Below are 13866 nucleotides of genomic sequence, written 5' to 3' on the forward strand. Positions count from 1 at the left end.
AGGGCCGGGAAGGGCCCACGGAACGCCGAGAGAACACCCACCAGAGGTTGAAGAAGGGATCTAGGGCAGAGCTAGGGGCACGGGGAACTCAGGGGATGCAGTAGAGCCCCAGCAAAGACCCAGAGGACCCAGATAGCGCAGACGTCTTGATTTGCTGCGACGCGCCAGCTCTGGTCCAAAACTGTCCCAGCCCGCAGGACCCTCAGACCCTGGGCGCGCGTGCACGCTCTGTATTGATGGGCGGAAGGGCGATAAATTTTTTTCTTCCCTCGGATGGACGCCCACCCACACCTGGCACTGATTGATAACCCGTCCACGCTTGCTTGGCTGGACCCCCCGACCCCCGACCCCCCCCTAGGCTCCCATGACCCTTTGGCCCCTTGCCGGTCCTTGGTTCTCGGTCCCTGGGTGCCTGTGTGTCTTGTCCCATGTGTATTCCCGTCTGTTTGGGGGACCACAAAGGCAAGGACAATGGGTGAATGGGTGGTTGTGAGCAAGTTGGGGGCGGCCATGCGGTGGTCGTGACGGGCGCAAGGGGTTGACTTCAAAGAGCCAGGGCTTTTGCGCCATGAGTTGCGATCCGTGGTCGGGGTTGCGCTGGTGATTGATGGACGCCTGGGTCGAGACAAGAGACGACAAGGGCGGGCCACCTGGAGCTGATTAGCAGACGCTCTCTGGCTGGTCCACCCCCACACCCTTTTTGCTGCCAAGATTGGCCTCCTGCTCCTGGTGTTGACCTCTTGTGGCTCTTCCCGCACCCGCTTGCGCCTGTTGATCTCTCCGGTTCTCGCGGTCCCCGTTCCGTAGTATCGCGGGACCTGATTGACGGGAGGGCGAAGCCGTCATCGGTGTGTCACCTGTCACACTTCCCCCCAACGCCCGCCCAGCTTTACTGTCCCGTACCTTACTCAGGTCGCTCGCAGAGTCGCCCTAAGGGCGTTATTTCTTGACTCTGCTTCCTTTTTAAAGTCTCCCTTCTGCCCTTCCGCCTGCACTCTTGGCTCCTTGGCTCCTCGAATGCCGCCGTTATCGACGCCATTGTTGATGCAGGGTTATCAAACAAACTTGCTCGTTTGGGCTCACGTCCGCCAAGGTTCGCATCAGCGGGTCCCTTTGGGATGCATTCCGAAGTCGGTATTGCAATGCGTACGTCGTAGTTTTGTCTCCATCCATCCATCCTTCCATGGATCCATGGCCATGGATCTCTGGAACCGGCTGGGCTCGGTACGGTGTGAAATCCCCAATCTCTCTTGTGTGCGGATTCGTGGACACGAGAGCTTGGACCAAGGCAACCCGCCATCGATCATGATCCCCATCCGTGAATGCTCCGAGCGGAAGCGCAGTACGTAACGGACATCAGGGTGGGTGGTCGTGGGTGATGACTGTGGGCGGGAGTGGGAGGCTGTGGGCCGCTGACTGCCTCGTCCCTTGACACCCACAGCACGCCTCTCCTGCAAAAGAACTTGTTTGCGCCCACGTGCAGTCCCCTGTGGCGGGCCCCTTTGACGTCGTCTCGCGATTCTTATGCAATCTGGCGGAGCAGTTTCGGGTCTTGTTTTGTTGTCGCTGTTACTGTGCGCCACGCCGCCGAGCCGAGTTGTTATTATTACACCATATCATGGGCAATTTTGGGGCCACTGTTGCCTCCTTGCTCGACACTTATACAGACTGCCTGTCTCTCCTCAAGCGTTTCCGCAGCAATCGCCATGAGGCAGCTGGCAGCGAGACCCGCTCCGAGCTGAGCAGCTCGCTTCGTTCTGACCGAGCCCGAATTCGCCGAGCATACTCCTCGCGCCTCTCGCAGAATGGTGCTCGGTTCGAAAAGGGCGATGGTGAGTCATGTCTGCGTATATTTGTGAAACCACATGAGCCGTGGATCTGAAGCATGCCCCAGCTCCTGCACGATCTGCTCTGAGACGCATCATAAAGAAGCTCACCACCGCCCTGGCCAATGTCGTCCACGCCCTGGGAGGACATGAGCATCAGCCGGTCGACTACGAATCCCTCATGGCATTGTCAAATGGTTCGAGCCTGGATGCCATTCGTGCCATGAACGACCTGTCGAGCAGAGTCGGCTCAACGGTAAGCTCCAGATCCCGGGGCAGCGCGGTTAGTAGGGGGAGGCAAAAGTCTCGCCGAAATGACCAGCAGAGAGAAATCAGATCTCAGAAAGGCTCAGGAGGGCGGGACAAGCGAGACAAGACAAGGAGCAGGAAATCCGCAACCGCAACCACAAGCCGGCGGGGAATGCGGTCCGCAGATCGGCATCGCCAACAAACTCCCGGAGCCGAACGTACCCCGGAGGCCCCCGGAGACCGGAACCGCATCTCTATCGTAACCAGGTCGTCGGTTTCCACCAAGCTGGGAGAAGTCAGACGGCGCGGGTCAAGGCAGGGGCACGGCGATCAAGACGTGTGGAGGACGGCATATCTGCCTCGTTCACCCAATGCTGAAGAGGTGCAAGGCCGCAAGAAGTGGTGGAACCCGTTTAGAGGCTCATTTTAAGAAGAAATTTCGGTTCAAGACTTGTAAAAAGACCTGTCATCTCGTCCTTGGGAAAACACCACCAAGCGAAGATTGAGGCATGAGAACCCAACTCGGACATATCTGAGTGGCAGTACGAATAGAAATTTACACGGTACAAGCCACACTGTCAAGGCTGCCACAGAACAGCTCGAATTGGCGAGCCCCGCAGTCCAAAAATGCCACTGAGCAATGAAAGTGCCCCGCCACGGACAGAACATCACGACAAGACATACGACACGATATTGAAGCTATCCGCGACCTATCTTTGCGCACCACTCGAAGACGGCGGTAGGCGGTGACGAAGACGACACGATCTGCAGAAGGATCACTTACTCGAGTCGTCTCGACCACCTCGTCGCTGACATCGTCATCAACCTCGCTTCACCCGGACATGCCTTCGTCTCTATAGCGCCGCCGCCATCATGTCTCCAGATCCTGCCGCCGCTCTGAGCGCCTTGCTTCGCCAGGCCTCCATCGAAGACCATGATGAAATACTCAAAGCTGCCAACGCTGCCATTAAGGCCAAAAAGAACGACGTCGTCAGCCAGCACACCCGCATTGTTGCCTTACTGAAGCTCGATCGCTTTGACGACGCCCTGCGCGCCATCGCAGAAGGCAGCACCGCCCTACTCTCTCGATGTGTCCTCGAACATTCATACGCGCTCTACAAGACAGGAAAGCTCGAGGAGGCTACTGAGGTTTTGCAATCTGCCGGCATTGATAGCAGCCGGAGCTTCAAGCATGTCGCTGCGCAAGTTGCCTATCGAGCTGAACGATTCGACGAGGCACGCTCCTTATACAGCCGCCTTCTCGACACTGATGCTTCTGATGAGGAGAACGATCTCGGAATTAACATTCGAGCTACCTTTGCGCAGTCTGACTGGTTAGGCTACTCGCCAGTGGATGCCATCACGGTTCAGGACTCTGATGGCTTCGAACTTTGCTACAATGCTGCTTGTGCGCATATTGCTCGGGGCTCTCTTGAGACTGCCGCTGAGCTTTTGCAACGTGCTGCCAGGCTCTGCGACGCTTCTGATGATCTTACCCAGGAGGATAAGAAGTCTGAGATGCGTCCCATTCTCGCTCAACAGGCATTTGTATATGCGAAACTGGGCAAGCTTAAGGAGGCCCTCGAGCTATACAACTCACTACCAGGCTCAAGGTGGGTTTTCGAAACTCAAATACACAGCGTGAATCTAGAAACTAACCATCTCCTAAGCGACGAGGATCTTGATCTCTCGTTGATCACCGAGAACAACCTGGTAGCTCTGGAACCCAACGTCGAGAGCCCCCATTTGCTTAAACGCAAGTTTTCATCAGTGGCAGCAAAAGAAGAACACGCCAAGCTCTTCAAGCAACAGTCCAATATCCTCCGGCGCAACAAGCTGGCCATCGATCTTCAAGCATTCAAGGCCCCTGGTGTCAAGAGCCGCACCGAGGCTCTCCTTGAGGACGTGGAGCACCCTACGACATCTGCCGACGCAGGCATCCTGTCTGTCTTCAATGCTGCCGCAAGCTCTCAAGGAACCACTGGAAAGGAACTTCTACGGAATATTCACAACCTAGCGAAGAAGCGACCTCTCGATGTCGGTCTCGCTTTGACTCTTGTTCAAATACAACTCAACAACGGTCACACCGGCTCGGCACTGTCGATCCTGGAGTCATTCCTGCAACGCCTCGAGAAGATCGAGACCCCCAATGCTCTAGATGCCCGGTTCAGCCCTGGCCTTGTCGCCCTGCTTGTAACACTCCTGCGAGCCCAGAGCCGAGAGTCATCCGCCAAGGCTGAGCTCGTCAAGGCGGCGACACACTGGCAGTCTCGTCACAGCACTGCTACTTCGCTACTTGAGGAGGCCGGTATCGAGCTGATGAAGTCGTCCAACGCTCAGGACCTGCAGCTCGCTGGTTCTTCGTTCCAGAGACTCATCAACGAGCAACAGGCCTCGGATATTGCTGCTGCTGGCCTGGTGGCATCCCTTGCTCCCTCCAACCCTTCCCATGTTGAGCAATACCTCGGAAACCTCCCCGCAGTCGACTCTCTCATCGAAGGCATTGACGTCACTGCCCTTCTCGGTGTCGGTGTCGCCACCGCGAGCAGCAAGGCTTCGCAGTCCCTCAAGCGATCAGCTCCTGAGTCGGCCGAGAAGACGCGCAAGCGCCGCAGAAAGATCCGTCTGCCCAAGAACTACGTGGAGGGCACCAAGCCTGACCCTGAGCGATGGCTGCCGCTGCGCGATCGGAGCTCATACCGACCCAAGGGCAAGAAGGGAAAGAAGAAGGCCGGCGAGACACAGGGAGGTATTGTTAAGGAGGAGGAGACACTGGAGCTCGTAGGTGGAGGAGGCGTGAAGGTGGAAAAGGCGCCTCCCCAAAGCTCCAAGAAGAAGAAGAAGGGTAGAAAGTAGAATATCTCGTTTCAATGACTGTAATGATTTATGTTGATTCGCAACATTGTCACAATGTCAAGGGAAATAGCAAGACACCAATGAATACTCGTCTTTTCGAACACTCTTTAAACTCTTAAACATCACTTTGTTTCAACATCTCTTAATACCCAAGTATATGTAAATGCAGCAAGGGGGATAGTGATGGAATTCTAACGCTTACTTTTTATATGTGCTCCGCCAAGATAGATCATGAAGCCCGCTCAACAGTCGACAAAGCAAAACAACACGGGCTCAAGGGACACCGTAATATCTAAATACACATGAATCCTCATCATGTCGGCTCGGCGTCCACCATCTTGTGGGAACCACCGAGCCTCTGACCAAGGCCGTCTCTCCCCTGGTAATAACTCATTTTTCACCCATCTTTGTTTGAGCCCTTGGTAAACGAAGGAAAAGCTCCAAGCCAAAATGCCCCTGACAGCCCATTCCCAGAAAGAAAGAACGCTAAATACACACAAAGTACATGTCACACAAGAGCCTCCCGCTATCTCCCTTTTCTAATATCATGCGTTGACGGGCTGAATGGGCTGGCTGGATCGCTGCTCTAGGCCTTGCAGCGATTCCGCGTCCGAGCCGCGGCTCTCCAGCTCGTCTCGTTTGATGCTCCGACCCCTTTCCTCACTGGTATCATCACCTTCCTCATCCGTTTCTGTTTCAATAGGGGGCAGGGGGCTTCGCCGCCCATCGGAGAAACTGACTGCAACCTCGCTTTCAGTGTCCGAGGGGATCGTCAGTCTTCCGCCAGCCGAAGTGCTTCTAGCTGCTTGTGCGGTCGAGTACTTCCTGTGAAGCTCTCGGAAGCTTCTGGCAGTAGCCGTGCTTGCACTCGCGACTGACCCTCTCCGTTCGTGTGATTCCATTGGCACGCCAACAGCTGAGTAAAAGTCATCATCCTCAGGACCACTAGGCATAGGCGACAATGGCGGTTCCTGCTGCTGCGATTGCTTTCGAGCGCGGATCTTCTCGTCTTGGGACATGTTCTGTAGTCCATCACCGAAATTGATGACAGATGCCTTCTTGCCATGGACCACAAAGCTGCCTGTCCCTCTGGATAGCTGTTGGTCCTGTCCCGACTCCTCTGCTGATCCTGTGACCTCTCTACCTCGCCTGCTGTTGCGATGGTGCGAGAGATGCCCAGCGCCCTCTCTAAGGGTTCGCTGAAGACTTCGGCGGATCTTGCTCCTGTCACCCTTGTCAATAGAAGTCCCACGCTCGACGGTTCCGTCTGCACCCGTCGACATGGTTGCCTTGTCCGAAGGGTCACGACTGGGTCGCGATTCAAGAAGGCCAGCCTGCTCCAAGAAATCTCGCTCATCAGCGTCAGGGTCGTGCTGACTGCCGTGCTCTGACTGCCGCGAGGGCTTGCTAGCTCGTTCGTCATGCGATGACGGCGGCTTCGCTTGTGGAGTTGAGGGGAGCGATTTCACAGGGGATTGCGCAATACTCGAGATAGAGCCGTGCCTTGTGCTGCCAGCCTCCGGTCGAGTAAATGTGAGATCCCGCGAGCTATGGCGACGGCGAGTGGCACTTTGAGGGGGCGTCTGGAACACCTGGTCCAGGGGCGAGTCCACATCCTCCGTGACTTCGGCTGGATGGGGGATGTGAACGGCCTGAGGCTCTGTTGGCGTTCGAGGGCTGGCATCGCTTGTGGAATGATGCGTTCCTCGCGATCCCCTGCGTGTAGTATTAGAGCGCGGAGTAGGCGAACCAGTCCTATGAGGAAGCCGGTTGGACTGCTGTTGGGTTGGGGTATACTCCGGGGTCGGGTGCTCCTCTTCAAGATCCTGGATCAGAATGTCACGATGACACTTGCATTTCCAGATCTCTTGGCGAGTCCACTTCAACTGTGCAGACATGCGAGCTGCAGCCGACAGGAGCTGCTCTCTCGTCCTCGGTTGGATAGGCGCAAGGATCTGCAGATGGCGCGCATTTCTGAGCTGATCGTCCAGTTGCTTCTGGGCCTCTTGCAGGCTCTCATTCGCCTCGGCAATCTTCTGTCGCATGACGTCTCGCCTAGCAGCCGAGATATCTTCCGCCATCTTATGGTCTATCCGGCTCCGAGCAATCGAGACAGGTCCTGTCGGTGTTTGAATGAGCGTGGCAGCGTCAGAGCTGTCAAGCCGTCGCATGCCTCTTCGGCCCTGTCCGTCATAATTCCCACCGATGACCCCCCGCATTTTGACTCCCGTTGTGCGGAAAGCCGCAGCGTAGTTGAGCTTGGCGAGCCAATCGTTCATCTCCTCCTCATTGTCCGCCAGGAGCACCTCTTCCAAGCCCCCCTGTCGCACGTAGACAAACGCATTCTTGTGCTTCTTGTATGTCCCGTCCTGCAGAGCAACGGCACCGTGAGTCGACATCAGTGCGTCCGGTTTGAACTCCTCCAGCGGTGGTTGGAATATCAGCGGGATGCCGTCATGGCCGGCCTTGATGTGATTCTCGTATTGGTGCATCAGAGATTTGACCCAGCCTGTATTGCGGAAGAAGTAGAGCTGAGCCCCTGTGAGAATGGCACCCCATTCTTGCCAGGGAGAGCGTGCCTTGCGCTTCTTCGCATCCTTGCGCCATAGGAGGCCGACCTTGGTCACCTTGATATCAACGATGCCAGGGTGAGCTTCTGCGGGGTTCGTCGCTGTCTGCTCCGTCATGAAAGCATCCGGACGGGATCGAGCTGACACAATCTGCAGCACACCGGTCCTGAAGAAGGTCTTTTGGAGGTCCTTGAGGTTCAGGCTGGTTGCTGTGCCTAGGTAGTTGTAGTGGTCCTCCAGGTCCATCGCGTCTTTCAGGTTTGGCCTCAGAGCATCCATGGCTCCTTCTAGAATCACTGTATATGGATCTATGGGCTCCTTGATGGCCCGTTTAGTAGGGTCGTTGCTTGTCGATGAGATCAGAGGGTTTCGCCTCGATTTGTGTGAAGCAAAGCGGTCGCCATTTACGTCCAACTCGTCTTCAACATGGATAAAGGGGGTATAAGTGATGTTGTCATAAAAGCATTCCAAAATGTCGTCAAAAATGCCCTCCCCGTGCGTGTTCTTCAAGTAATCCGCTTTTTGCATCTTGTGCTTGTTGTTCTTGTTGAAAACGTCAGTATGAAGGATGAGTAAGGAAAATGCAATGAAATAGGCCTGGTCTGGAGATGAGTAAATCCCCGGGTTGCACTCATGGTAGCGATTCGCAAAGGCTTGCAGACACCGGTCAATCTGCTGTGTCTCTTTGGGCAACTCAGCCTCCATGAGCAACTTGCGAATCGCCATGTCCATGGGGTCGCCGAAGAAGCTAAAGCTGCGCATGTAACTCCTCAAGACAGATGTCATGAATGTGTCTGCGCTTTTCGAAAGGGTAGCGGCAATGATGCCTCGGCTGGCAACATCTTCGACGCGGACGAGATACTTGGCTGCTGACTCGTCTTCTCGGCGCTCTGGGAGAACGAATGATTCTCTTGCGAGTTGCAATGAATTGTTTTTAGATCCAATCGATCCGGGTGTTGTTGGCGTCAGAGTGCCCTGGCGACTAAGCTCGGAATTCTGGCGCAAGCGGCTTAACCCAAACAAGTCGCCAAAGCTTTTTCGGCCAGTAGAAGACGATGTGCGAGTTGTCGGAGGTAAAAGATGATCGTCGGTTGAGTCGCGGCCCATGGAACTCATGGTCGAGGACCTGCCTCGCAAAAGATTACCCCTGGTTGGAGAGGAATGTCCCGACTGATCTCCTCCGGGTGCGAACAAGTTCCCCCCAGGCGACTGGGTTGGTCGATGGCTCTGTTCGCCCTTGGTGGTACTTCCCCCAGCCGTTCCGCCGCTTTGTGCGGACGCCGGGCGCGGAGTGGCGGAGATACCAAGGGAGGACACGGAGGATATCCCAGGGGGTGCCCTTCCTCTTTGTTGGAGATGCGCGAAGGGGAAGAGTGGTTCCGGTGGCTTCTTGGCCCTCCGCAATTTGAAGCGTCCAGTGGATTTTTTGGGGGTCGTCTCGGGACTTTGGTACGAGGAACTCTGGTGGGACAGGCGATCGTTGGAACTGGCATCCGATCGTGACGACTCGGATGGTCGGTTTCCCGGAGGCGTCAGCACGGTCCCGTTAGGACTGCTATGCGTAGCCGTTGTAGAGGGTCGGGGAGACTCTGGTTCCTCCAGTGTTTCGAGCGCAGGACGGCGCCTCTCGTCTGTAAAAGATTTGCGAAGTGTCCTCTGGCGCCCTAAAGCACGGTTGGAACTATCGTCATCACGAGGTATGTCTGTCGAACGGCGAAACTTGGCGCCCAAGCTCATGCGGGACGGTTTCTTCTTAGGTCCATTGAAGTCGTTGGTAGGAGCAGTGGTGATGATCTCGGGTGCTAGGTCAACGTCAGCCAACTATATCTATATCTACCAGAGGAAGGAGGGATGGTTACGTCGCGGTAGTGGAGGGGGCTTCTCAGCTTGCTGCTTCGCTCGAAGAGACAACTGGGAGTCGGAAGCATTGCGGAAGCGAAGGACAGAGAAGCGACGATGCTTGCTATTCTCTTCCTGGATTGGGGGGGTATCCGGACGGCTTTCGGGACGGCTTTCTGGGCGGTTGTTGGTTGATTCGTCGGCAGGCTGGGGGTGGGCATGCTGCTCGTTGGGACCGTCATCATTATCATCGGTCTGTTCGGGTTGGGAGGGTAGCGGAGGAGGGAGGTCGCCGGAAGTGCTGGACGCAAAGAAGGTATGACGGCGTATATCGGTCTCACTGGCCATGTTGCCGCGGCGGCGTAGGAAAGGCATGGCGGCGACTGCTCATGGTACGCGGCCAGCCCGGGCGTTGTCGAGATCGATCCAGGCGGCGTTTGGCAAGAGAGCGTGGCAGGGCGGCAGGCGTCTGACGACCTACCGAGCTAGAGTCTTGACCCAGGCGCGGCGGGTATCATTGAGGCAGCTCCAGCGCGTTGATGGCGATGATATGATGGGAAAGTGCGGATAGCAAGGGGAGAGATGACGAGTGCGGGCGGGATCGCGAGGCTCGTGGTCGTCGATGCTCCGAGTTGTCTTTGATCACTCTGGTACCCTGATGCAGCGCCTTCCCACAAGGGCCCAGGGGCTGGGCCACTTTACAGCCTCAATTGGCCCAACGCCTGCTAGACTCCCATGTACAGTGCCAGCCCACTGGATCCCATGTGGCTGGGAGGTACCTGAAAGGCCCACTGTAAAAGGCTTTTGCGCGCTAGTCCCTCAGGTTGTTGATGTGGCTGGTGCACAGTGCATGTGTGTCATCGTCCAGTCCTAGGGCGAGCGTTTTTGGGGACCTGATGATGGCGCGTCTCCGTGCAATCTTAGCGGTTGGCAACAGTAAGCAAAGAATGCTTGGCTGGTGTTCCAAGTCGAATTCCTGTCCGCGGAATCCGACAATTTCAGTGCGTATCGGTTGCAGCATGCGGTGACATTAACGGTGATGTTCGCCATTTTAATGAGGCTGTTGAAACTATTCGCTTAGGACTTAGCTTGCCGTGAGAGATCAGAGCAATCTTAAGTCTCGGTGATCATCCAGACATCCATTTCTTTTCACCACAACCACCACCACCTGGGTACCTAAGCGGGACAGGAAGCTGAGCCCAAGCGAGAGGCCCCCGCTCTCCGGACGACGGCATCATGCCAGTTGGTTCTCCTCCTGCTCCTGAGTGGGAAACTCGCAGGAGGGAGAGAATGGGAGAGGACCAAGGACGGACCTAAGCGCTTACAGAGGGGCAGGTCGGCCGTGGCTCTGGTAAATCTCGCACTGTACCTATTCCACCCTTGCGCAGAGGTACCTGCTCTTGAGGCTGTGCATCCAGCGACCACGACCCATCTCCGATTCCACTACGACATCATACTTGATCATCCATCGCCTCTCATATCCAACTTATCACTCCCCTTGCCGAGGGCTCGGTAATCCTCAGCATCGGGTACTTTTATTAAGAAATATCAATCGGCCGCGCCGACTGCGCTCCCCGTGTCAAATATGAAGTTGAAGCTCCTCGCTGCAGCATTGTTGCTGGTGCAGGCCTCCGACGCCGCCGGCATCGATACTCAACGGGCCAGCCTTAATTCCCACGCCGATAAGACAAATACTCGACTATTTCCTTTCCTCACGAAGCTTCGCGATAATGCGATCGAGTTCATATTCGGGCGACACCCCACCAAGGATAGCAACCAGCCGCCCATCCTGAACCAATTCCGCGCCCAGTATGCCAACCAGCTCGTCCTTCGTTTCAATGTCACTACTTCCCACGAGGAGGGTGCCCTCGCCGATGCCGCTGCTCGACTATTCCTTGATGTATGGGCGTTTACCGAAGACTACGTCGACATTCGAATGCACAGCGATGAGGTCGGCGCTCTGCTCAGCCTACTCCCCAAGTCGCTTCACACTTCGCATTCTACTCTGATCCCCGACTTGGCCGCCGCGGTCTACAACTCTCTCCCATCCGATGGCAACCCTACGCGCTCCGACCCTCAGACTGTTGCCCCCATGGTCAAGACTAATTTGTCGCCTGGTGACAACCTCTTTTTCCAGGATTACCAGCCGCTGGCGGTGGTGGTCCGCTGGATGCGTCTGCTTGAGGCCATGTTCCCGTCATATGTGGAATATATGAACATTGGCAAGTCTTACGAGGGGCGCGACATTCCTGCCCTTCGTGTCGGTGTTCCAGTACTTGAACCCGATGCGCCGAAGAGGAAGACGATCATGGTTATGGGTGGCTCCCATGCCCGCGAGTGGATCTCGACCAGTACTGTCAACTATCTGGCTTGGTCTTTCATCACAAGCTACGGCAAGGAGCGGATGATCACCAAGCTACTTGACGAGTTTGACATTGTGTTTTTACCAATCGCCAACCCTGATGGCTTCGAGTACACATGGCACATTGACCGGCTCTGGCGCAAGACGAGACAACAGACGAACCTCCAATTTTGCCGTGGACTGGACTTGGACCGCGCTTATGGATATGAATGGGATGGTTCACGGATTCAGCGCGACCCATGCTCTGAGAGCTACGGAGGAGAGAAGCCTTTCCAGGCGACTGAAGCTGTCCAGATTGCTGACTGGGCGCGTAATGCGTCGTGGAATAACAACGTTCGATTCGTCGGCCTGATTGATCTGCACTCTTACTCCCAGCAGATTCTATACCCCTATTCTTATACCTGCTCGGTCGATCCACCAAACCTGGAGAACCTCGAGGAACTCGCAGCAGGCATTGCCAAGTCGATCCGGCTCTCGAATGGAGAGTCATATACAGTGACCTCAGCATGCGAGGGTGCTGTATCAGCACGAGAATCCAGCGGGGGCCATTTCTGGTCTCGCATCGAGTCCGGTGGCGGATCCGCAGTCGACTGGTTCTACCACGAGATGAGAGCTCATTACAGCTACCAACTCAAGCTTCGGGATACAGGTAGCTACGGCTTTCTGTTGCCCAAGGAACATATTATTCCAACGGGAGAGGAGATTTTCAACGCGATGAAGTACTACGGTGATTATCTCCTTGGAAACAATGGAATCGAGTGGTTCCCGGAGGCCGAGAAGCACCACAGGGCAAAGGCGAATGAGAAACAGGCTGTGCCCGCTGGCGAGGAGGATGTTCAATTTAGTCAGGAGCTCAGGAGGAGAAGGATGCGGAGATAATGGTAAGACTGAACTCTTGGTTCAAGGGGAACGGATATGCAACGTATGGGTTCGGAACACAGGCGGTTATAGGTCATGAACTCTCGGTTTTGTTTATGTCATGCTACAAGGTACAAAGATTGGGGCGTCCATTGGTCACTACACAAGGCAGGACTTGGGGAAAATGGCGCAGGAATATTGTGGGTGGCCTATTCTTACACGGAATCAAGTAATATTGAAACAACACCATGGTCTCTTTTTGCAACAGCCCTCCCTTACTTATTGGCCCAGAATGTAGCTGATGGAGGTGTAGGCGGCCATGAACTTGAGGATGGTGTCACAGAGGAAGCTTCCAATGGATCCTCGCATTCTTCCTTGGGGGCCACCCGCCGAGTAGCCAACGGCATAGATGACACGGGAGAGAGCCCAACCGCCGCCGATAGCAGCGGCGGCCACGGGGAAGCGTAGGCCAGAGATGAGGAGAGCACCGAGGAAGGAGATTTGGTTCTCAGTAAAGTTGGCGTGAGATCGTTGGGCTAGAGAAGGATCAGTAAGAGGGCTTCGGAGTGAGATGTAAGAGTTTGTCACAACGTACCGCAGTTGAACTTGTAGGCGAGGTCATTCTTCTCGGCCAACTCATTGCTGGCGTAGGGGATGGGGTACTTGAGGCCGCTGGCCTTGCGGGCCTTGCTTGTGAGCACCACGTGGAGACTGTTGATGAAGAAGGTGGAGGTGGCGGCGACGAGGACGTAGCTTGAGGCCGTGTTAGTTGAGTTTTGTTTGACTGTTGAAGATGAAGCTATCCTTACCCGTACTCCTCAGGAAGTTGGATGGTGGGAGGCATGATGGCGATTGATAGTTGTTGCTAGTTGGAGAAGAAGGAGGTTCTACAAGGTCAAGAGATGGGATTGATGTTTCAGAAAGTTGTGTGTACAGGTTAAACAGTCTCGAGATAGTTACGTGGTCTCCCAGCCTTAAATATTCGCCAGCTTGCAAAACTTGGGTCCGCGTGGACCAAGATCTCCCGGAGCGGGCCAGCCCCGGGAAGCTCCACCCAGAAGGGAAAGCCACAGAAAATGCTACGGGGTCAGCCAATGTCTGGCTGGTAATGCACGAAACACTCGTTTTTCGCTCTACGCGTCGTATCAAACCTGCTCCGTGCCGCATTGGATGGTACGTCGTCGGATCGTCGCCTACGAAAAAAGGGGGTTACAGGCGAGATGCCGACGTGAGACCCGCTCCGCCCGATGCCCCGATCATGAGTATGAGCTGAGGCTGGGGAAATAACCCCTCCTACCGATGCAAA

General features: G+C 55.5%; 5 protein-coding genes across 5 annotated transcripts; 3 read left to right on the plus strand and 2 right to left on the minus strand.

The window, feature by feature from the left end:
* Positions 1 to 1618: 1618 nt before the first annotated feature.
* NCS54_01262800 (Hypothetical protein) lies at positions 1619 to 2505 on the plus strand (the record flags this gene model as incomplete). The annotated part of the gene is made up of 2 exons (XM_053157856.1): positions 1619 to 1832; positions 1895 to 2505. 2 exons carry the CDS (start codon positions 1619 to 1621, stop codon positions 2503 to 2505), a joined length of 825 nt encoding a protein of 274 aa, XP_053013831.1.
* Positions 2506 to 2948: 443 nt separating this feature from the next.
* On the plus strand, positions 2949 to 4931 carry NCS54_01262900 (Signal recognition particle subunit SRP72; the record flags this gene model as incomplete). The annotated part of the gene is made up of 2 exons (XM_053157857.1): positions 2949 to 3688; positions 3746 to 4931. 2 exons carry the CDS (start codon positions 2949 to 2951, stop codon positions 4929 to 4931), a joined length of 1926 nt encoding a protein of 641 aa, XP_053013832.1.
* Positions 4932 to 5476: 545 nt separating this feature from the next.
* Positions 5477 to 9715, minus strand: NCS54_01263000 (Hypothetical protein; the record flags this gene model as incomplete). Its single annotated transcript, XM_053157858.1, has 2 exons — positions 5477 to 9303; positions 9361 to 9715. The coding sequence occupies 2 exons, from the start codon at positions 9713 to 9715 to the stop codon at positions 5477 to 5479; spliced, it is 4182 nt and encodes a 1393-aa protein (XP_053013833.1).
* A 1210-nt stretch (positions 9716 to 10925) lies between these two features.
* NCS54_01263100 (Hypothetical protein) lies at positions 10926 to 12581 on the plus strand (the record flags this gene model as incomplete). Its single annotated transcript, XM_053157859.1, has 1 exon — positions 10926 to 12581. One exon carries the CDS (start codon positions 10926 to 10928, stop codon positions 12579 to 12581), a length of 1656 nt encoding a protein of 551 aa, XP_053013834.1.
* Positions 12582 to 12839: 258 nt separating this feature from the next.
* Positions 12840 to 13404, minus strand: NCS54_01263200 (Hypothetical protein; the record flags this gene model as incomplete). The annotated part of the gene is made up of 3 exons (XM_053157860.1): positions 12840 to 13096; positions 13156 to 13313; positions 13370 to 13404. The coding sequence occupies 3 exons, from the start codon at positions 13402 to 13404 to the stop codon at positions 12840 to 12842; spliced, it is 450 nt and encodes a 149-aa protein (XP_053013835.1).
* Positions 13405 to 13866: the final 462 nt, after the last annotated feature.

This window comes from Fusarium falciforme, chromosome 10 (genome assembly GCF_026873545.1).
Source record: "Fusarium falciforme chromosome 10, complete sequence".
NCBI lineage: Eukaryota > Fungi > Ascomycota > Sordariomycetes > Hypocreales > Nectriaceae > Fusarium > Fusarium falciforme.